This window comes from Scyliorhinus torazame, chromosome 1 (genome assembly GCF_047496885.1).
Source record: "Scyliorhinus torazame isolate Kashiwa2021f chromosome 1, sScyTor2.1, whole genome shotgun sequence".
In the NCBI taxonomy this organism is placed as follows: domain Eukaryota; kingdom Metazoa; phylum Chordata; class Chondrichthyes; order Carcharhiniformes; family Scyliorhinidae; genus Scyliorhinus; species Scyliorhinus torazame.
In genome coordinates, this window is record NC_092707.1 from 51,313,178 (window position 1) to 51,337,350 (window position 24,173).

Below are 24,173 nucleotides of genomic sequence, written 5' to 3' on the forward strand. Positions count from 1 at the left end.
GCAGCAGGAAGAGGCCCAGTCCTCCCCAGATGAGGGGGATGGGGGCAATGGTCAGGGCAGACGGGGTAGACACAGACGGGTGGCTGTCCACCGTTACCGGCTGGCCCAGCGGGCACGGGACAGACTGATAGACGCCCGCTTCACTGACTAGATGGGCGTGGGAATCGGGTAGTATGGCCACAGACCGCACACCATGACAACAGCCGACCACCCACACCCCCCACCCATCCATCCACCCAGCACCATCACCCCCCTCCCCAACCCCACACACCCCACCCGCATGCACATCACCCCCCCACTCCCAATTGCCGATCCACCGGCGGCACAACGGGCCGGGCTCACCCAGTTGCGGGTGGACGCGTGTCTATCGCAGGCCATGGAGAATGATGACAACCCGCCTCCGATGAGCTCCTGGCTCTACATCGTTGGACTATGTCTGACCCATGGCCACAGTACCACCATCCACCCGGACCATCCCTGCATGCGGCTGTGACACTGCAGCGCACGGTCCCGTCCTCTGCCCGGGGGATGTTGATGGCGGCCCAGGGGGAAGGGGGCAGACTCACCTGGGGCTGAGGTAAGACCACCCCTCACACACACACTTGCGCTCAACGTACATGACACCCCCGCACACTTTGGACAGAGCACAAAGGCAGCTTCGGTAGGTGTAACATTGACTTTAATAACCAAAGGAGTTCATGCACGTGCCCTAGCGCCTAAAACTCATCTGTGCCCTGCACCCGTGCCAACTTACTCAGTGTCTAATTGTTTGGCCTTACGGGCCCTTTGACTACGTCTACGTGGTTCCCCAGACGGTACAGCAGAACTGGAGGTGGACTCCTGTGATTCCTGCCCTCTGACACTGGATCCCTTTGGCGGCCGTTTCCTGGGGCGTCCTGGCCTAGATGGGCCAGGCTGCGGCCCGGGCGACTGGGATGGCGAGCTGCCAGCCTGTCCTGCCCGTTGCCCAGCCGATGCACCGGGGACGGAAGGGGGGGAGTCCGAGGTGTCGCGGTGTACCGGGACCTCCCCTACAGAGGGAGCCGGGACGGACCACACCACCTCCTCCTCCCTCGGGGTGCCCGATGGCCCCCAGGCCTCTACATGGGTGGGGGATGCGAACGGACTGGCCATCCGACGCGCCCCCGACATCTGGCGCTGCCAGTCCTGGAGGCCCGTGCTGGTATCGACAGGGGTCTGCAGGTTTGCAGCCATGGAGCCCAGGGGGTTGTCGAACCCTGTCTGCGACAGTGCGACGCCAGCTCGCACATGGCCACTGGCGCCGATGCCCTCAGCGATGGCCTGCTGAGACTGGGCCATGGCCTGCAGAGACTGGGCCATGGCCTGCAGAGACTGGGCTATGGCCTGCTGAGACTGGTCCATGGCCTGCTGAGACTGGGCTATGGCGTTGAGCGCCTCTGCCATCTGGCGCTGACACTGGCTCATGGCCTCCTGTGAGAGGGCAGCCATTTCCTGGGCCACAGACGCCGCCTGCACGGAAGGCCCCAGGCCTCGCAAACCGTTCCCCATGTCTGACACCGTCGCACCCATTGCCTCCACCGCGGACGCCACCCGTGCGGTGTCAGCCTGGGTGGCACGCATGACCGGGACCACTCCCAGCTCCTGGACGCGGGTGGACTCCTCCACCTGCGACCGCAGCCGCCGCAAGCCACCCGTCACCCTATTCGCTCGTCTCCGTGTCGGTGGTTGCATCGGATCTATGTGTGGGTGTGGTAACTGCAGGAACCCGGGATCCATCTGGGCGGCAGATGTTCGCTTGGCCTGGGCTGCCCTCCGACCGCCCGGTCCCTCTGCTGCTCCTACCTCCACCTGCTGTACCGGGACGGCTGTGTTGTGCGCACCAGTGAGTGTACCAGACGCCTCATCACTAAAGTGCCCAACCGTGGTGAGTGTTTCTGCGATGGTGGAGGGTGTTGGTGACAGCAGTGGCGTTGTGTCGTGCTCTTCGTCCCACTCTGAGTCCATGGCACTTTGGGGTGGGGGTTCGTCTCCACCCATCCACTCTGAGTCACTGTCCGGTATTTCGTCTTCCCGGGTAGGGGTGTCCTGGGTAGTGCTGTCCCGGGTAGTGCTGTCCCGGGTAGTGCTGTCCCGGGTAGGGGTGTCCTGGGTAGTGGTGTCCCGGGTAGGGGTGTCCTGGATAGTGGTGTCCTGGGTAGTGGTGTCCTGGCTCGGATGTGACGGGGGCCTGTGGCTGCCCCCCTCATCGCTGGGTGGTCGCTCCCGCACGTGACGGGGGTGTCGTCTCCCTGTTGCTCCAGGTCTCTCCGTCTCCCGTGGTCTCCGAGGGGCATCCTGCGGGCGTCGCATGCTGGAGGGTTCGGGTCTCTCCGTCTCCCGTGGTCTCCGAGGGGCATCCTGCGGGCGTCGCATGCTGGAGGGTTCGGGTCTCTCCGTCTCCCGTGGTCTCCGAGGGGCATCCTGCGGGCGTCGCATGCTGGAGGGTGCGGGTCTCACCGTCTCCTGTGGTCTCCGAGGGGCATCCTGCGGGCGTCGCATGCTGGAGGGTGCGGGTCTCTCCGTCTCCCGTGGTCTCGGAGGGGCATCCTGCGGGCGTCGCATGCTGGAGGGTGCGGGTCTCTCCGTCTCCCGTGGTCTCCGAGGGGCATCCTGCGGGCGGTCTGCATCTGCGGGGATGGGTGCCTGGACGTTTGGTCCTGCGATACACAATGAAGCATGCATGGTTAGACATCAGGCAGTGATCAGGTGATACGGGAGAGGGGGATATAGGGGAGGGGGGATATGGGGACGGGCTGTTGGTGGCTCACTTGCTCGTGGGGCCCCGACCTCTGCATCAGCAACCTCCCGGTCCTCAGGTCCGCCAGCCAGTTCCAGGGCCCTTTCCTCGTGTACGGTCAGTGGCCTCTCATCAGCGGGCCCTCCTCCAGTCCTCACATGCTCCCTATTGTTGTGTGCGCGCTTCTCCTGGGGGGGGGGGGGGGTTGGTGGCAGGGGTAAAAGGCAACAGTGTTAGGCAGGTATATGAATGCACGCCATCGGTTGCGCGTGCATTGCAGAGGTTAAGGTTAGGGCTGGATTCACTTGGGGATATGGGGGATATGGGGGAGGGGGGATATGGGGGAGGGGGGATATGGGGGATATGGGGGAGGGGGGATATGGGGGAGGGGGGATATGGTGGAGGGGGGGATATGGGGGAGGGGGGATATGGGGGATATGGGGGAGGGGGGATATGGGGGATATGGGGGAGGGGGGATATGGGGGAGGGGGGATATGGGGGAGGGGGGGATATGGGGGAGGGGGGATATGGGGATATGGGGGAGGGGGGAATATGGGGGATATGGGGGAGGGGGGGATATGGGGGAGGGGGGGATATGGGGGAGGGGGGATATGGGGGATATGGGGGAGGGGGGAATATGGGGGATGTGGGGGAGGGGGGATATGGGGGATATGGGGGAGGGGATATGGGGGAGGGGGAAATGGGGGATATGGGGGAGGGGGGAATATGGGGGATATGGGGAGGGGGGATATGGGGGATATGGGGGAGGGGGGATATGGGGGAGGGGGGATATGGGGGATATGGGGAGGGGGGATATGGGGGGGGTATGGGGAATATGGGGGAGGGGGGATATGGGGGATATGGGGGAGGGGGGATATGGGGGATATGGTGGAGGGGGGATATGGGGGAGGGGGATATGGGGGATATGGGGGAGGGGGGATATGGGGGAGGGGGATATGGGGGAGGGGGGGATATGGGGGAGGGGGGCTATGGGGGATATGGGGGAGGGGGGAATATGGGGGATGTGGGGGAGGGGGGATATGGGGGATATGGGGAGGGGGATATGGGGGAGGGGGAAATGGGGGATATGGGGGAGGGGGATATGGGGAATATGGGGGAGGGGGATATGGGGGATATGGGGGAGGGGGGGATATGGGGGAGGGGGGATATGGGGGATATGGGGGGGGGGATATGGGGGAGGGGGGATATGGGGGAGGGGGGATATGGGGGAGGGGGGATATGGGGGATATGGGGGAGGGGGGACTATGGGGGATATGGGGGAGGGGGGATATGGGGGATATGGGGAGGGGGGATATGGGGGAGGGGGGATATGGGATATGGGGGATATGGGGGAGGGGGGATATGGGGGAGGGGGGGATATGGGGGAGGGGGGGGATTTGGGGGAGAGGGGATATGGGGGATATGGGGGACACTCACCCTGCCTGCTCTGACGAGGTCGTTCACCTTCTTGTGGCACTGGGTGCCTGTCCGTGGTGTTAGGGCCACAGCGGTGACGGCCTCTGCCACCTCCCTCCAAAGACGCCGGCTGTGGCGTGGGGCAACTCTGCGGCCGTGCCCGGGATACAGGGCGTCCCTCCTCTGCTCCACCGCATCCAGGAGCGCCTCCACATCGCGTGACTCGAACCTCGGGGCTGAGCGACGGCCAGCCATCAAGTCGGGTGTTGCGGTCGGCTGTTCCGGTCGGGTGGGGGGGAGCTGCGCGGCCTTATGAGCCGTCACGCCGTGCAGCGCGTATGACGCTGCACGGCGTGAACCACTGCGCAAGCGCGGATCCCGTTACGTCGCTGCTAGCCCATTTCGGGCCGCAGACTATCGGCCCATTTTTATGACGTGACGCAAGTGGGATTTGCGCCGTTTTTTGCGCCGATCGGCGGAGTTTCCGCCGATAACGGAGAATTTCGCCCAAGGTGCGATTTATCGTGCATAAAACAAAATCCTGTTTAAGGCGCAAATAGCGGGATCTTTCTCGGTGCCTGCAGCATCAAGAATGACCCCGTTACCAAACGGGACACTGATATTTTTCCTAGCCTCGGACGGGAAGGCCCTGCCAAGGCCGCATTATGCAGGAAGAGATCAGGGTGCCATTTCTACGTTTGTGTGGACCCGTGCTAAACAGGACCATGGCAAGGTCTCCCAGGCACGGGCGTTAGCTCCTGGGCCACTGGAAAACCGGGCGCTGATATATTTTTAAAAATAAATTTAGAGTACCAAATTATTTTTTCCAATTAAGGGGCAATTTAGTGTGGCCAATCCACCTATTATGCGGTGCTGACATATTTAAATGAGCCTGATAGCTCACTTAAACATGTTCATCCAGAACCCGCCCAGCAAGGGCGAGATCCAGATCGTGACGCTCGCAAGATGTTCCGAGTGTCGCAAATCTCACTAGATCACTGATTCAGGCACGACAAGGCCTTTCAATCATGCCCATTGACATTGTCCTTGGGAGGCCAAACTAAAAGAATAATTCTAACAAAATCAACTTTTGCTTGAATTTTATACCCAAATGTATGTAGGCAATTTTCGCAGAAGGTAGAAAAAAATCTATAAGTAAACACAGGAGCGCATCTTATTTGCAAACGATTGGACCCCATAAATAAACTGTTTTCTAAACTTGTATGTAAACAGTTGAGATACCATCAATTAAAGACTGGGCTTAGGATCAGCAGACAACATTCGCAACTGAATCCAAGGCACTGAGTAGAAAATCTCCTTCATTTTACATTGCCCATTTATAATTGGGGTGATGTTGTATCAATTGTCAATGCACAGATGTAGAAAACAGAAGTTGGTTTATCGGTCCCAAAGATTTGTACGTAAGATGGTTATGCCAAACCAATAAAGGGAAACATACATATTCAATAATGAACAAGTGTTGTTACCCTTCTCTGCATCACCTAGAGTCATAGAGGTCTACAGCACAGAAAAGGCCCTTCAGCCCATCGCGTCAGCACCAGCCCAAAATAACCATCTGAGCATTCTAAGCGCATTTTTCAGCACTTAGCCCAAAGACTTGTATGCCTTGGCATCGCAAGTGTACACCTAAATATTTCTTAAATGTTATGAGGTTCTCTGCGTCCACCAACCTTTCAGGCAGTGAGTTCCAGACTCCCACCACCCTCTGGGTGAAAAGGATTTTCCTCATATCTACTCTAAACTTCCTGCCTCTTACCTTAAATCTGTGCCCCCGGTCATTCATCCCTCCACCAATAGGGGAAAGCTTCTCGCTGTCTGCTCTTTCTATGCCCCTCATAATTTTACACATCTCAATCATGTTCCTCCTCAGTCTCTGCTCCAAGGAAAGCAACCCACTCTGTCCAATCTCTCTTCATAGCTAAAACTCACCAACCTGTCCTTGTTCACATTATCCACTCGCTCCTTCCGCACACAAACCCAGGACATTGGTTTCAAAACTTGACAACTAATGAAGGAACACCCATCAATAGCAACTTCCCCTATCGATTATCTTTGGAACAGTTTAAGACCAAGAATAGAGTGCTCAAAGTGGAAATAGAAAAGTTGGTTAAATCAGAGGGCGACAGGGGGCTTCGGGGCAGAATGGAGTTGCTTGGCCCATCAGTAAGCTAATCTGTCTTTAGGAGACCACACCATGATTGGGAAATATAGTGTAGTAGACTGGAGGATGTAAATGTGACCAGCTGTCGGATACAGAAGTCTACCGGAACCTGATAATGGGGAGGGAACAGCTGGACTGGGGAGGTTGTGCCAATTCCATATTTAGTGGGTGGGATTCTCTGCGACCCGGTGGGACGGGCCACTCCAGCGCCGACGAGTGCGGTGAACCACTCCGATGTCGGGCCACCCCGAAGGTGCGGAATCCTCCGCACCTTCAGGGGCTAGGCCGGCCCTGGAGTGGTTTGCGCCACGCCGGCCGACGCGGAAGAGGCTGGCGCCACGCCAACTGGCGCCGAAGGACCTCTGCTGGCCGGCACGCATTGGCGCATATGCAGGAGCTCCAGCATGTGCTGGCATCATCCCAGCGCATGCGCAGGGGGATTCATCTCTGCGCCGGCCATCGCGGACTGTTACAGCGGCTGGCGCAGACGAATAGAGTGCCCCCCACGGCACAGGCCCGCCCGTGGATCGGTGGGCCCCGATCGCAGGCCAGGCCACCATGGGGGCACACACTGGGGCCAGATTCCCCCGCGCCCTCCCGAGGACCTCGGAGGCTGCCTTCAGAGCCAGGTCCCGCCGGTAAGTACCTGTCGTAACATACGCCGGTGGGACCGGCCGAAAACGGGCTGCCACTCGGCCCATCGCGGAGAATCGCCGAGGGGGGGGGGGCGCTGTCAGCGGCCGCCAACTGGCGCGGTGCAATTCCCACCCCCGCCAAATCCCCGGCGCTGGAGAATTCGGCAGTTGCCGGGGGAGGGATTCACGCCAACCTTGTCGATTCTCCGACCCGGCGGGGGGTTAGAGAATCCCGCCCATTATCTCTAATAAGAATAGACATTAGAATGCCCAGCTCACACCATCCAATAACTTTGATGTTTGTTCAGATTTGCTTTAGTTAAAGCTGATTATTTTTGGTTTATGGAAATCTCGTTTGCGATAGTGGAAAATCCTCCTGAATGGCTGGAGGTCCTGCGAGTTCATCTGGCTTAAGACGTGTGTACGTGTCAGCAGGCGCAGGTTGTTTACAAGTGAAAGAGTGGCTCACTCCCTGTTAATCCTTGCAGGTGACACATTACGCACAAGGCTGTGATTGAAGTTATGGGGATGGATAGGATTAAGCTAGTTTATAAAACAAATCAAGGCAGAGGACCATTGTTCAACTGCCTCATTTCGTATCTACATCCACTTTTGACACTCGCAGCACTGAAGGGGGGGAAGTTACCAGAGTTCCTGACTCCTGCATTTGGGAAGATGAAGATGTCTGTGTTCACTGGGTAAGTGCGCTCTTTGGCGATCACCATTGTACAGTCTAAAATGCGCAGCAGGCGTTTGAAGAGGAACTAGTAGGAGACTGAAGTTGTTTTGCTCCAAGCCACAAACACACCCAGATAGCTATTTGATTATTCATAAATGTGGGTATTCAATAATCACCTTTGGACTCTGATCGTAGTGCCTTTTTTGGGGATGCCACATGGCCAGGAAAGATTATTGATCTCAGTTGTGCAGATTGGAACTCGCTGTGGCTCAGTTCCAGTGGAAACCACCTAAGTGCAGTTGGAACCGGGGGGGGGGGGGGGGGGGCGGGGGGGGGGGGGGGGGGGGGGGCGGGGGGGGGGGGGGGGGGGGCGGGGGGGGGGGGGGGGGCGGGGGGGGGGGGGGGGGGGGGGCGGGGGGGGGGGGGGGCAGCAACGGAGTTTGATGAGGGATGTCTTCCCCATCCTTAAAAGAATGTTCATTTTGCTCGAATCTGTCAGGCGGGAGAATTAAGTTTTAGTAAATCCTTTGCCAAGAAATGTTCTGAATGAACCGGGATTATGTGTGGATCAGGAAGTCTTTACACTGAATAAAAATAGTAATTTCATAAAGTGCTCTGGCTAATCTGCTTAATTCTTCATTCAGCAACGTAAGCCGCACAGGAGCTGAAAGCACAGCACATGAACACCCTTCGCTAAAACAAAAATTTGGAACTTCTGGAACATTCTACAGTCCCTCAATAAATGTTTTCAATGAATTAGCCATATATGCCTCCATGAATAGAATCGGATTGACAATTTTATGACTGGTTAAAGCACCACTGTCTCCATAAAAACAAGTGTGTTGAGTGGTAAATAGATTTAGCAATGATGTAAATTGTTATCAGTGCATCTCTCCATCACTTGTATGTGACATGGATGTTGTGGGAGCTGTGATTAGTGCCTCTTACGCCAGTCCTCCCTCAAGAACTCCCTCACAGTAACTTCATTGAAGCCTACTTGTGACAATAAGCGATTTTCAAGAACCATACCGAAGATTTCCAAATGATTTTTTTTTCCTTTGTGAAGAATTCCCCTTTAAATATTTTGCTGTAAATGATAGTGGTCTTTTGTCAAATGAGGCTCAGAGTAAGAGAGCTTTTATAAAGAGTTGACATTCTGTGAGTGATGCCTTGCAGACTGTGTTCCAGAAATTACACGTTCCATGCTCATTTTTCAGGTGCCTAAGCATCCACCAGGGCTCTGGAAGGATATCACCTGCTGTGCTATAGCGGGACAAGGCCGGAAACAAGCGTTGGGCTTTTAGGAATAGAGCAGGCGTAATGCCTTTTCTGAGACCTGCTTTGTAAATTTATACTCTTGTGAACGCAGTTGCTGCTGGCTAGCTGCGTTTAAGAAAATGTGATCCCCATGTGGCTTAACTGTGGTCTTTAAAGGGACTGTGGAGGGCCACTAAATTAAAGGAATGCTCCTTGCATCTTGTTGATAGGCTGGAGTGAAACAATTACTGGGTAGATATATCAAATCCACCAGGCGAGATTTTCCAGCTGTTTCTGCTGCCGGGATCTTCCTGCTGACAATGGCACCCCACTCCCCCCCGCCCCGCCCAGCCCAGCCCAGCCCACTCAGTCGCCGAGTCCACAAAACACACCATGCGGGAAGCAGAAAATCCTGCCCATAATAAAATCCTGTCCATAATTTATTCAATGTTAGCTGTAACTCGGTGTGACTATGAAGTGAGTTTTTATTTTAGTTTTGCAAATTGTTTGAGGCTGTCTTTGGACAGGTTTATTAATACAAATCTCCCTTCTGGATCAGGAATTTAGTGGTTGCATTATCTATTAGAGATGACTACAGATGGCAGCTGGACTCTGAAGAAGGTTCCATTGTGTTCATTGGCATAAATATTAAAAATATTATAATCACCAAACGACAAAATACAATAACCTACATTCAGTTGAATACAGATTAAGCTGACAATGAAACAATAGAAGAGTGAAAGAGAAGATTTGATAGGTCAGAAGCCATGACCTGATGTCCCTGGTTGCCAAGGGACACTATTTTAGGTGACACCGTGCTGGACGATGTTAAGCTGAGTATATCCAATTGATAAAAAGATCTATTTAAAGCTATACCGTTCTAATGAATAGGCCAGATGTCAGTTCTATTTCCTATGATAAAAAACAAGCATCGTTATCATACTGGTTTTCATTTAGTTGACCAATGTGTTTGCGATTTTGGTGATCTTCAGGAGCAGCTTTTAATGCTTTTTGATTTTTAAAAAAAAATTCTTCCTGTACTCTTAGCGCAGGTAGAGAGAAAAGAAAAACAAAGGGATGGATTTTTAGGCCCTGCTGGGGGTGGGAATGGAGGATGGAGGCAGGTGGACAAGGAATATCATGTAGTTCCCCCTCCCCGGCCCTTTCCCTGCAGGTTGCCAGTTGAGCCTGTTAATGCGACACTTTAGGCCAATTGTCGGAGACCAACAAGGGATTTTGTAGTCAGCCTTCAGGTCTGCGAGGGGACAGCTGCCGAGAAACAGTTAACAGACAGCAGAGATGGAAGCCAGTACTCTAGCCAGGCGTGGGCACTCGTCTCTACCTGCCTGGGTTCAGCAACAGGCTATTCTGTGGAGAGCACTCCCCCCACCACCTCCCAACCAATAATGGCGGCCTGGCTGCAAAAGCCTATTCTATTTTGAGATGTAAAAACAATTGGAATGAGTGCCCCGCCATTTTGGGTTCCCTTGCCCTCAGTTGCCTGTAAATTTCAAATTGGTCGAGGCTGCTTGTGGGCCCTCTGGCTTCGAGAGTCCACCCACCATCCTTAGTTTGACAGTGAGCCAAGGCGTGCTCTTGTCACTAATTAGCCAATTTGGGGAAAGCCAGGGATGAGTGTCAGTTCCGGCACAGGCGTAGGCTTCCGAACCCACCTGAGCCTGACGGCTGGATTCAGAAGCCGGCAGGAAAATCCTTCCCCAAGACATTTTCACGAGTACTGTTTATTAATGTATCGATGGAAATATAACTGTCTCTAGAAATATGCCTTCAGAAAGATGGGGAATTTTCACCTTAATTCCTCTGGGAGCAGGCTTTTATTTCCGTACTTTAATGGCACAGATTAGAAGTTTGAGGTTTGATATTTATTTACCAAACTATCTGAACTGTATGACTCTATTACAGACCGCAAATTATTTCTTGATGAATTTGCGTGCTGAAGTTGTTGATCTCTCTACTGTTGACTCAGAGAACAGCTTTGTTTAATGGAATTTCAAAGTATTCATTAAGTACTCCGATAAGTGGTGTATATGCGAATGGGCTGTGCTGTCATGGTGATCTAAGGAAAAGAAAGGGGAATCTGAAGAGTGCAGCTGTGACTTTGCAGTGACCTGTTCTCTTCCCTTTCCACGAGACAGCTCATTAGTAATAATCAGTCACAGTTTCAGCCTCTTTCTCCGGCCCTTTGTGACTTTGAGGAGTCTGCTCGTCAGACTCGAATAATAGCACACATCCCTCCATCCGCACAGGCCTGTTAGAAAATGTATTTTGATGGTTCTTTAATCGCGCCTGACGATCGCCAATAGACTTTAATGTACAGGATTCAACCAATCAGAATGACAGAGCATCAAACATTCTGAATAAATAACCAGGTAATTTAGGGGCTGCAAATGTCAAACACACAGAAGTAATTCTATTATCTTTGGGAGGCAGACCAGCAGCGAAATGAGCACTGGTGGTAGATATATGGAGATTAAATGTCTCTTTATGGCTCATGGACATCAGTTCTGCATTAAGAAACCTAATATTCTCCTTTTGATTTCTTCCAGCGTTCCTGCCCTACCGGTGAAAAACCTAAATGGATCTGGTCCAGTCCACCCAGCACTTGCAGGTACATTGCCTTCAAACTGCCGAGCAGGAGAGCTTGAAAAACCTATTTGTTGTAACATCTGACCCCAACACCCATGCAGGGATGAAGCAGTACAATGTGAACTTTGTGCGCACACTGTTCAGTTCTTTATTGTGCTGACTCCCCTCCCGCTGGTCTGGGGATTCGATTGCAAATGCCACTCTTATAACTATTGTTCTAATTGCTGGATTAATGTTTTTTTTTAAACTGGAAGATCGGCAATCCAAATTCCTCCCCGGCGGGTGAGAAAAATAAATTTTCTGGAATGCAATTACACCTTGTGGGGACTAGAGCTGAAGACCATAGAATCCCTGCAGTGCAACAGGAGGCCACTTGGCCATCGTGTCTGTACCAACCCACTGAAAGAGCACCTTACCTAGGCCCACGCCCCCAACTTATCCCAGTAACCCCATCTTACCTTTTGGGCACTAAGGGGCAATTTAGCGTGGCCAATCCACCTAACCTGCACATCTTTGGACTGTGGAGGATAACCTGGAGCACCCGGAGGAAACCAACGCGGACACGAGGAGAACGTCCAAACTCCCCGCAGGCAGTCACCCAAGGTTGGAATCGAACCTGGGCCCTGGCACAGTGAGGCAGCAGTGCTAACCACTGTGCTAGCCACTGTGCCACCGTGCCGCCATGTTGAGAAGTCATTCCTATCTTTAGTTAAGAGGACCCAAATAAAGGATACCTTTTTAAAAATTCATTTACAGGATGTAGGCTTTGCTGGTTAGGCCAACATTTATTGCCCCTCCCTAGTTGCCCTTCAGAAGGTGGTGGCAAGCTGTCTTTCTTGAACCGCTGCAGTCCCTATTACTTGGTAATGGTAAGGCATCCAGAGAGATCCATCGGTGATGGAAGCTAACCTGTTGTATTCCATTATTTTACATTACAACTTCCAATGTAAATGTATTCCTGCTTAAGTAAAGAGATCAAAGCTACATACAGTACACCAGATATGGTCACACCAATGTCCCGTTCATTTGGAGCAAGACTTCCCTACTTTTATACTGCTTCCACACTGAAATCAAGGCCAACATTCCATTTGCCTTCCTAACTAACTGCCGCATCTGCATGTTGTGATTCATGTACAAGGACGCCCAGATTCCTCTGTACTGCAAAATGCTGCTCAATGCAAGAGCAATTTTTGTAGGCTGTTTAATGTGAAGTGGGGAAAGGGGCTGGGGGACTGCGGGGGGCATCGTTTGTTGTCCATACACCTGCACTTTCAGAAAGAGTCGCTCGATATTAATCAACAGCCGGAACCCTGGCTGATGGTGTCCAGCGCTTGGCAGAGGTCAAATAACTCAGCCGCGATTAAGGGTAAAACAAAGGAGCTTCTCTCTTCTCTGCACTGAGTACCACATTACACACACATTTAACCATTGAGCCATAGGGGAAACAGCAACCATGTGGTAATGCAGAGGATCAGGATTACAAAACTATTTTTGGTGTTTGCGTCTGACAATATATCACTACATTCTTACACACTGCACGAAATGGTATTTGGGATGTCTGACTGAGAGGCAGGTGAAGCAAAAATCTATTTGCTATCTACAAAAAATTGTCACTGACTGCATTATCTTCAATGTTGAGGAAGGATTTTAATTGTAAGATGTGAAGCCTGGAATGAGTGGAAGCAATAGAATGACAGATCAAACTAGAGATGGGAAAATAATTGCCTTTAAAAAGCTTAGTGTGATAGATTATGAGACCTCGCAGGAAATCTTAAGATTGTAATGACCATGCAGTATAACTCCTCACATTATATTAAAATAATTTCTAAAGACGGTGACATTTACGATTTGCAATGAAGCTGCTTTAAAGTTTTTCTAAATGATCTCCATTCGTATTCCACACAGGTATGACTGGGATCCTAATGTGTGCAGGTGGCCTCCCAGTGTGCCTGACTCGGGCTCCCAAACCCATTCTTCATCCACCACCTGTCAACAAGAGTGAAATAAAGCCCGTCCCTGGGATATCTGGCATCTGCAGAAAGACTAAGAAGAAGCATCTAAAAAAAGGTATATATACAAACGGTGCTCCCCGAATGCCTACCACCCCATCACTGCCGCCCCCCCCCCCCCCGACCACCACCACCACCACCACCCCTCAACCAGGGCAGGAAAAGGGGAGTTTCAATGTCCTAAATCTTTCAAAACCAATCTACGCCAAGGAGAAGTTTTGTCTATTTCTGTCAGCGATTCAGATATTTTAGTTCAATTGCTGATGATGCCATTGTGAGGAGCTGTTTAAATCTCGCAGTGAGAATTGAAGAACACTGCTGGAGAAGACATGACCACTCGACAGGGCTGATTAATTACTCTGTCTCTGCTCTTGTTAATTCAGCTCCTTCACACTCGCACATTTAGCAAGTGCCCCAAGCTTGCTCCCCTGATGATTTCACCAATGGCTTGATCAGAGGATGTCAACCGAAATAAAGATAAATATTCTAAAACAATTTTTAAAGTTATATTTTGAAACTGAGTTTGATTAGTCCTGGAAGGAAACTCCATCAAAAAAAAGGAATTGAGAACAGAACTCTGTTCAAATGGATTGTTTATGGAACATACTGAATCCAATGACACAGTGCCATCGGGCGGCAGTAAATCGGGAGAGGTGGTGAACTGTTGTATTCTTAGATAGCAGTCTGGGGCGACATTCTCCGACCCCACGCCGGGTTGGAGAATCGCCGGGGGCTGGCGTGAATCCCGCACCCGCCGGTTGCCGAAGTCTCCGGCACCAGATATTCGGCGGGGGCGGGAATCGCGCCGCGCCGGTTGGCGGGCCCCCCCACTCGATTCTCCGGCCCAGATGGGCCGAAGTCCCGCCGATAAATTGCCTGTCCCGTCGGCGTAAATTGAACCACCTACCTTACCGGCGGGACAAGGCGGCGTGGGCGGGCTCCGGGGTCCTGAGGGGGCGCGGGGCGATCTGACCCCGGGGGGTGCCCCCACGGTGGCCTGGCCCGCGATCGGGGCCCACCGATCCGCGGGCGGCCTGTGCTGTGGGGGCACTCTTTCCCTTCCGCCTCCGCCACGGTCACCTCCATGGCGGAGGTGGAAGAGACTCCCTCCACTGCGCATGCGTGGGAAACTGTCAGCGGCCGCTGACGTCCCGCGCATGCGCCGCCCGGAGATGTCATTTCCGCGCCAGCTGGCGGGGCAACAAAGGCCGTTTCCGCCAGCTGGCGGGGCGGAAATTCCTCCGGCGTCAGCCTAGCCCCTCAATGTTGGGGCACGGCCCCCAAAGATGCGGAGCATTCCGCACCTTTGGGGCGGCGCGATGCCCATCTGATTGGCGCCGTTTTGGGCGCCAGTCGGCGGACATCGCGCCGTTTCCGGAGAATTTCGCCCCTGATTCTTCACCTCTCCTCATTTCACCTATCCTATTACAGTCTACTTCCACGTCTCCCACCCACAACCCCTCCATATCCCACACTTCCAACCCCCTTCAGTACCCCACACTTTCACCCTCATTCACCCCACACATTAACCCTCTTTCACACCACACTTTCACCCTCCTTCACTCAACACATTCACCCTCCTTCACTCAACACTTTCACCCTCCTTCACCCCACACATTAACCCTCATTCACCCCACACATTAACCCTCATTCACCCCACACATTAACCCTCCTTCACCCCACACATTAACTCTCCTTCACCCCACACTTTTTCCCTTCTCCACCCCACACGTTCACCCTCCTCCACCCCACACATTCACCCTCCTTCACACCACACTTTCACCCTCCTTCACCCCACACATTAACCCTCCTTTACCCCACACATTAACCCTCCTTCACCCCACACATTAACCCTCCTTCACCCCACACTTTTTTCCTCCTCCACCCCACACTTTCACCCTCCTTCACCCCACACTTTCACCCTCCTTCACCCCACCCGTTCACCCTCCTTCACCCCACACTTTTTCCCTCCTCCACCCCACACTTTCACCCTCCTTCACCCCACACTTTCACCCTCCTTCACCCCACACATTAGCCCTCCTTCACCCCACACTTTCACCCTCCTTCACCCCACACATTCACCCTCCTTCACCCCACACTTTCACCCTCCTTCACCCCACACATTAGCCCTCCTTCACCCCACACATTCACCCTCCTTCACCCCACACATTAACCCTCCTTCACCCCACACATTAACCCTCCTTCACCCCACACTTTCACCCTCCTTCACCCCAAACATTCACCCTCCTTCACTCAACACATTCACCCTCCTTCACCCCACACATTAACCCTCCTTCACCCCACACTTTTTCCCTCCTCCTCCCCACACCTTCACCCCACACTTTCACCCTCCTTCACCCCACACTTTCACCCTCCTTCACCCCACACATTCACCCTCCTTCACCCCACACATTCACCCTCCTTCCCCCCACACATTCACCCCCTTCACCCCACACTTTCACCCTCCTCCACCCCACACTTTCACCCTCCTTCACCCCACACCTTTACCTCTATTCTGTACCCTACACACTCACCCCCTCTGTACCCCACACTTTCATCTCCCCTATTTACCCAGCACTTTTACCTTCCCTCGGTACCCCGCACTCGCACCCCCCACTTTCACCCCCCCTCTGTACCTCACACTCTGTTAGCTCCCCTCTGTACCCCACACTGTCATCTTCCCTCTGTGCCCCACACTGTCACCTCTCTATGTACCCCACACTGTCACCCCCCTCTGTACCCCACACTGTCACCCCCCTCTGTAACCCACACTGTCACCTCCCCTCTGTACCCCACACTGTCACCTTCCATCTATACCCCACACTGCCACCCCCCTCTGTACTCCACACTGCCACCCCCCTCTGTACCCCACTCTGCCACCTTCCCTCTATACCCCACACTGTCACCTACCCTCTGTACCCCACACTGCCACCTCTCCTCTGTACCCCACTCTGCCACCTACCCTCTGTACCCCACACTGTCACCTACCCTTTGTACCCCACACTGTCACCCCCCCTCTGTACCCCACTCTGCCACCTTCCCTCTGTACCCCACACTGTCACCTCCCCTCTGTACCCCACACTGTCACCTCCCCTCTGTACCCCACACTGTCACCTCCCCTCTGTACCCCACACTGTCACCTCCCCTCTGTACCCCATACTGTCACCTCCCCTCTGTACCCCACACTGTCACCCCCTCTGTACCCCACACAGTCAACCCCCTCTGTACCCCACACAGTCACCCCCCTCTGTACACCACACTGTCACCCCCCCTCTGTACCCCACTCTGTCACCCCCCCTCTGTACCCCACACAGTCACCCCGCTCTGTACCCCACACTGTCACCTATCCTCTGTACCCCACACTGTCACCTCCCCTCTGTACCCCACACTGTCACCTCCCCTCTGTACCCCACACTGTCACCTCCCCTCTGTACCCCATACTGTCACCTCCCCTCTGTACCCCACACAGTCACCCCCCTCTGTACCCCACACTGTCACCCACCTCTGTACCCCACACTGTCACCCCCCTCTGTACCCCACACTGTCACCTTCCCTCTGTACCCCACACTGTCACCTTCCCTCTGTACCCCACACTGTCACCTCCCCTCTGTATCCCACACTGTCACCCCCCTCTGTACCCCACACTGTCACCCCCCCTCTGTACCCCACACAGTCACCCCCCTCTGTACCCCACACTGTCACCCCCCTCTGTACCCCACACTGTCACCCCCCCTCTGTATCCCACAATGTCACCCCCCTCTGTACCCCACACTGTCACCCCCCTTCTGTACCCCACACTGTTACCCCCCTCTGTACCCCACACTGTCACCTCCCCTCTGTACCCCACACTGTCACCTCCCCTCTGTACCCCACACTGTCACCTCCCCTCTGTACCCCACACTGTCACCCCCCCCCCACACTGTACCCCACACAGTCACCCCCCTCTGTACCCCACACTGTCACCCCCCTCTGTACCCCACACTGTCACCACCCTCTGTACCCCACACTGTCACCACACTCTGTACCCCACCCTGTCACCCCCATCTGTACCCCACACTGTCACCTCCCCTCTGTACCCCACACTGTCACCTCTCGACCCGTGCTTTCACCTCTCCCCTTGGACCCTGCACTTTCACCTCTCCCCTGGACCCTGCACTTTCACCTCTCCCCCTGAACCCTGCACTTTCACCTCTCCTCTCGACCCGTGCTTTCACGTTCACGTTGATTTTGCATTAATTTTCCAACTTCAAGATTCATTCACTGCAAATTGTGTCCCATTCCCGGAGTGGAATGTTCCGGACTCTCCAGCCACGGGACCAGAAATTTCCACCCAGAGGTCAATGGACCTTTTAACGCTCCATGAAATTTTCCGTCCTGCCCGTGACGATTCCAGTGGTGGGTGGTGCCGGAAGAGTAATTTCCTGGTAAACTAACAGTTGCGTTATGTACCAGTACGATACATGTGAAGAATATAATTTCTAATTGCAACAACATTCGGAATTCAGTATTGGTTTGTTTTCGCTCATTTTTTAGTAATGCAGAAACACTTTAAACAGACACTGTATCTGCCTGATAGAATTGGCCTTTCAGATTGTGGTGTGATTATCAAGTTTCTCTGAGTGATGCCCTGTTCTCCCAGTGCTATTAAAGCCTGAATTCTGAAAAATGTATTAACTTAGTGCTAATGAGCGCAAAATTGGTACGAAGCCTCCCTTGGGGTCTGAAAGGAATTAAAAGGCTTTACAGTGTCAGATTGCTACACAGAAATTCTGTGTTACCCTTGACCATTTCAACTGCCTTTTATTAAATTAGAATTTAAAATGGAAATGAAATATTTTGTTCAATCTGCTGAACATTAAGTAGCCAATGAATGTCTGTTCATTGCCATTAATTTGCATAATTCTGAATTCTGCAACTCAATGATCCAGCTCTTCCTGTCATCAAATTTCAAACAGTCACAACAAGGTATACGACAGGATGATTGGCTGCTGATTGGCTGGCAAGTCTACTCTAATTGGCCGAGACTTCTGGGCAGAATCCTCTCCCCCCACCCACCAGATTGTCCTTGGTGATGACGGGAAAACACGCTGGCGTTTGGAACGACATGGCGTGTAGATGTCGGGACTCATTAAACAATGCCTGGGGCTTGCCTCCGGAGTTCAGGATGGAGGCCGCCTGTAATCCTGGAGCACCTCAGTAGTGGGTCAGGGGTCCATCGGCAGGTAGACCTTCCAGATTCGGTATCGCATCGGGGCTCAATCTTCTGGCCTCAGAATGTTACTGGAAATCCATCTTCTGTCTCTGATATTGGGCGCCTTTTCAATATGGCGCCCGGACATGAAGGAAGATTACGTGCCACCCAGATCTGCCTCGCCACTGAATAGGGCGGGAAACACCTTGGTGCAGAAATAATGAGGTTGGGGCCGGACCGTCGTGGGACCTATTCTCAAAATTGGAGAATTCTGCCCTTTGTCATGGAGAGAGTGACCAGGAGCTCTAGTCATCTCAAGCTCCCTGGTAATTCAATATATCCTATATTCTACAGTTCTCTGTTTTTAGTTGTGATGTTGCCAGGTGCTTTGGCAGTGTTCACTGTTGAAGCTAATCCATAAATCAAGGCAACTTGGGTGAGATCGCCAAGCAATATCGTTGGAAACATGAATGGCGCAATTAACAACATAATGAATGGAGGCGGAGGGAGAATATTGGTGAGGGGCCAAACCTTGGGGTGAAAATAGTAACGGTACATAGAATCATGATGCTGTCAGCAGAATAAAGATCGCAGGTTTAATTGCTGAAATGGGCAATGGGTCGCATTCTGTACGTGGGAATTGGCAGCCTGCTGAGTACTGTCAATAAATTAATCACGCGTAAATCCAGAATGTGTATCTTTTACGAAACACCCAACTCTACGTACCCCTTCACTAAGCAGGGGCGAGATTCTCCGACCGTCCGCCGGGTCGGAGAATCGCCGGGGGCTAGCGTGAATCCCGCCCCCGCCGGTTGCCGAAGTCTCTGGCACCGGATATTTGGCGGGGGCGGGAATCGCGGTGCGCCAGTTGGCGCCCCAACTCGATTCTCCGGCCCGAATGGGCCGAAGTCCCGCCGCTAAAATGCCTGTCCCGCTGGCGTAAATTAAACCACCTACCTTACCGGCGGGACAAGGCGGCGAGGGCGGGCTCCGGGGTCCTGGGGGGGGCGCGGGACGCTCTGGCCCCGGGGGGTGCCCCCACGGTGGCCTGGCCCGCGATCGGGGCCCACCGATCCGTGGGCGGGCCTGTGCCGTGGGGGCACTCACTCTTTCCCTTCCGCCTCCGCCACGGTCTCCACCATGGCGGAGGCAGAAGAGACTCCCTCCAAGGCGCACGCGCGGGAATGCCGTCAGCGGCCGCTGACGCTCCCGCGCATGCGCCGCCCAGAGATGTCATTTCCGCGCCAGCTGGCGGGGCACCAAAGGCCTTTCCCGCCAGCTGGCGGGGCGGATTTTCGTCCGGCGCCGACCTAGCCCCTCAAGGTTGGGGCTCGGCCCCCAACGATGCGGAGGATTCCGCACCTTTGGGGTGGCGCGATGCCCGTTTGATTTGCGACGTTTTGGGCGCCAGTCGGCGGACATCGGCCGTTTCCGGAGAATTTCGCCCCAGGTCTCGGTTAGAAGGAGGATTTTCTTTTAACGTGTTAGGACTACAAAGAAGCTGGTTCAAAATAACAGATTCTTTGATCTTTCGAAAAATAATTGGGGTATTGTATAGGAAAGTGGAGAAAAATAACCAAGGTTTGTTTATAGAGCCATCCATAAGGCCCCTGTTGCATTGACTGGCAAACACTTTTCAATATTCTCTGTGCAATATCCATGTACCCGGGAGGCTAACGTCTGAGAAATGTGAGCTCCTGTTAGTAACAGCCAAAGGATTTAAGCAATGTATAATATTAAATCTGCAGCTTGTTCATTACAGTAATGGTTCCCTGAGGGTGTGCTGGAAAATGCCCAAACTTCAGTAATACATTCTCTTTGCATTGATGACAATTAGCAACTCACTCACTGTGGGCAGGTCAGTGGTGCATGCGCTGCTATTTCCCTCTCAACCCCTTGCTCTTCATTGATCAGTGGATTCGTTCTACAGTTTATCGCCCTTTGGTGTTAACTTGTCGTTCCTCGTGGGTTACGTAGACATTGCTGACAGAATCAATTTACCATTTTCACCACCATACCGTCTTGCGCCTTTTGGGTTGCTTATTGTTTGTACTTTAGAACTTGCATCATGTGTTGGCTTTAGGATTGTTCCTCATTATTCATTTCATGTAACGGACACACATATCCACATTGTCCCCAGCTGGATTTTGAATCACACAACAAAGAAATAAGTGACCTTTGGTGTGAACCTTGGCCAAACCTCTTTGCTTTTGGCACGATCCAGTTAGGGACCGATAACGCGTTGTTTAAAGTAGGCAAAGTTTGAGATTCAAGACACTTGCTAAGAGAATAAAGCCACAAGATTCCATTGGCTTTGAACAAGCAAAAATAAACTTTACACCATCAGAAAGATACAACAATTTACAATGTCTATCTTACACTCTGACATTCAGGGTTAATATGAGGTAATTTGTGAATTGAGAGGCAAACTGTGGTCAGACACACCACACTACACGATAAATGACAGATGGGACCAAAAGTGATTCCGTGGATTCCTCAACAACCCACCATGATGTTAGTCGCATTGAGAGTCAACCAATCTCACTGAAACTCATGAGGTTTTCCAATCTTCACTGCCGTAGATCTTACCTTGGAATTCCTACAAGAGGCACTTCAACTGGGACAGCTTCAGCAATGGTCTGCCTTGCAAACCTTCAATCTCGCCTTTTGAAATTATGTTCCCCTGGATACCAGAATACACTTACGCATCTACTCACAAAAATAATGCCAGCCCTTTGACCGTGCCAAGCAGAACACTACAGCCCCACAGGGGTACCTTTTCCCCAACTGCCTGCAGCCCGAAACTGCCAACCTTTGGCTGTCGTGTTGGATCTTCAGGGCTTCTCTTTTGCCCTCCTCGTCTACCAGGGACTCTCCTGAGCCCACTTACTTAAAGTCTGTGCCCTGCAGTCCTATTCTCTAATTCTAGTCCTTCTCTCTGCTCCTCTCTTTCTCTCGGCTGGGACTTCTGTCTGTCCTCCTCCCTTGCCTCTCCCGGGACACTTCTTGGGGACACTTGCTGTCCTCTCCCTCGACCCCCTCCCTCATCTGCTCTCTTCCCACGCACAGTCATGCAGGACCTGCCCGCAGCCTGAAGAATGTGAAGATGCAGAACTACCCATGTGCTGCCTGCTCCCGGCCTTAGCATGCACAGGAGGTCAGAGGTCAGTCGGGAAATGGAGTTCCCGACCTCAGCGCTCAGCAAGGGAAGTATGGATTTATAATTGTGGCTTCATTTTCTGCCTCTCCTAATGTCAGGAATACTGCACGCTCAGGCCAGCAGTGCAAAAATTATAATGTTGCCTTACCCGACTCGGCCCCCGCACCTCGGAGACCCTGAGTGAGCACCATTAACTACTGGTCCCCACCACTACTGTGGGCAGCAAGGTAGCATAGTGGTTAGCACAATTGCTTCACAGCTCCAGGGTCCCGGGTTCGATTCCCTGCTTGGGGCACTGCCTGTGCGGAGTCTGCACGTTCTCCCCGTGTGTGCGTGGGTTTCCTCCGGGTGCTCCGGTTTCCTCCCACAGTCCAAAGATATGCAGGTTAGGTGGATTGGCCATTCTAAATTGCCGTTAGTGTCCAAAATTGCCCTTAATGTTGGGTGGGGTTACTGGGTTATGGGGATAGGGTGGATGTGTGGGCTTGGTTAGGGTGCTCTTTCAAAGAGCCGGTGCAGACTCGATGGGCCGAATGGCCTCGTTCTGCACTGTAAATCCTATGATTTCTATGATCAACGTGGAGCAGGAGTATCGGCTCTTGGGGGGTTCTCCCAGGCGATCAGAGACCCCTGGCTGGTTGGGCTCTGGGCAGGATGGTATCCTGGCACCCCCAATGCCACATGGCCACCACGGCACTGCCACGCTGGCAGGAGCACTGCCAGGATGTCAAGATGGCAGTGCCAAGGTGCCCGGGTGGCATCTTGTCAGGGATTGGGCTCGGGATTCCCTACATTTATGAGGTGGGATGCAGGGGGCTTCAGGACTCTGTCATTGGTAAGTTGGGACATTGGGAGGGGGAGAGTTGAGAGGCCGCGGTGGGGTCTGGTGTCTGCGGTGAGGAGTCAAAGATCGGGGCTGCATTAAAAAATGCTGAGGCCCAGAACTGAAGCAGAATCCCCTTCAATAGTGGGGTCATTCTCGGCGATTCAAGCATTGGAAAACAGATGGCTAAACATGCCTGACGTGGGACGCTGTTTCATTTCCGTTAAATCAAGCTCAAGTGTGTTCAACTTAAGGGCAACCAGCGATATGTTTAAAGTCACTCATAGTAAGAGCATTATCTTTGGATGAACCCAATGAAATCTTCCGCAGAGATGTTTCTGCGTCCTTTGGAAACAGTAGCATTCCCTCATTTATAGTACTGCCTTCCTGCTAAATTTGGGACAGTTTTTAATGAGTTACAGGGAAAGTAACTCAGGTTCTCTTACCCACAACCCATCAGCAAGATAACCTTAAATCTTGTTCCTACATTTAGGAATTAATATAAATTGCGAAAGTCTGGGATTCTCACATTTCACATTTATGTTAGATAATTACTAACACACAAATTTTCTTGGACATGTACTGTTGGCTGAAATGCTTTTGCTATCAGGGATTAATAGACAACTTGGCTTCCCATCAAGATTCTTCTGTCCTTGGTTTTTCAAGTAAACAATAATTACTTTCAATTCAGTATTATTAATGATTGATAATTACACACCCAATTCCTCATTCATTATTTCTACAAGGGTGTAACTATTTGTCTGCTGTCTTTTTTATTCTCCAGTTTATTAATGTCACCAGTGAGATTTGAGCCACTATTTGCTATAAAAATAACAATGGGGTGAATGACACAATTATACACAAATGGCACAGCAGGTTTATGCGAAGGGCAGATGCAAGGGTGAACACGAATGTCTAAAATTTGCTTTCCACATTCTGCCACCTCGCGATTACTTTTACGAACACAGCATTTCCCGTTCTGCCTCACCGTTGAAATACTTTGAATATCTCAAAGTTGCTGTATTTGCGTGGTAACGATAAACTAAACTCACCACAGAAAATTAAGTCTTGTCCATTCCAGCCTAAGTACATTTTTAAATGCAGGACAAATGTGAATTGACCTCTCTGGCACTGAAAATGAACTATCACACGGGTGGAGTTTCATTCATTTTTCCAGGTTTTAAATGTTGGGAGATTTTTAAAAATGTTAAATTTTATTTTATTTATTTTCATGTTTGTTTCTCTTCCCTATTAATACAGTATTTCTTGCCTCCTTTGTTTGCACCAGATTTGGCATTGAAATCACCCACTCGAATTTCTGCTTTTTTAGGCCTGACCCTGTTAATTTCTTAACCCTTCAGTCTGTGGTTGGTTAGGGAAATATTGCTTGCCCTGTTTTCACTCAGATCCCAGATGCAGGGGGCGGGATTCACCACTCCCACGCCGAAGTGGCCGC

The 24,173-nt window shown here is 52.3% G+C and overlaps 1 protein-coding gene across 1 annotated transcript in view; it reads left to right on the forward strand.

The window, feature by feature from the left end:
• Nucleotides 1-24,173, forward strand: part of LOC140403908 (E3 ubiquitin-protein ligase DTX1-like) — a 368,481-nt gene that overhangs the window by 294,768 nt on the left and 49,540 nt on the right. Inside the window, exons 3-4 of the mRNA XM_072492183.1 lie at nt 11,495-11,556; nt 13,440-13,601. Coding sequence (XP_072348284.1) covers nt 11,495-11,556; nt 13,440-13,601 — 224 coding nt within the window. The remainder of the gene's footprint in view (nt 1-11,494; nt 11,557-13,439; nt 13,602-24,173) is intronic.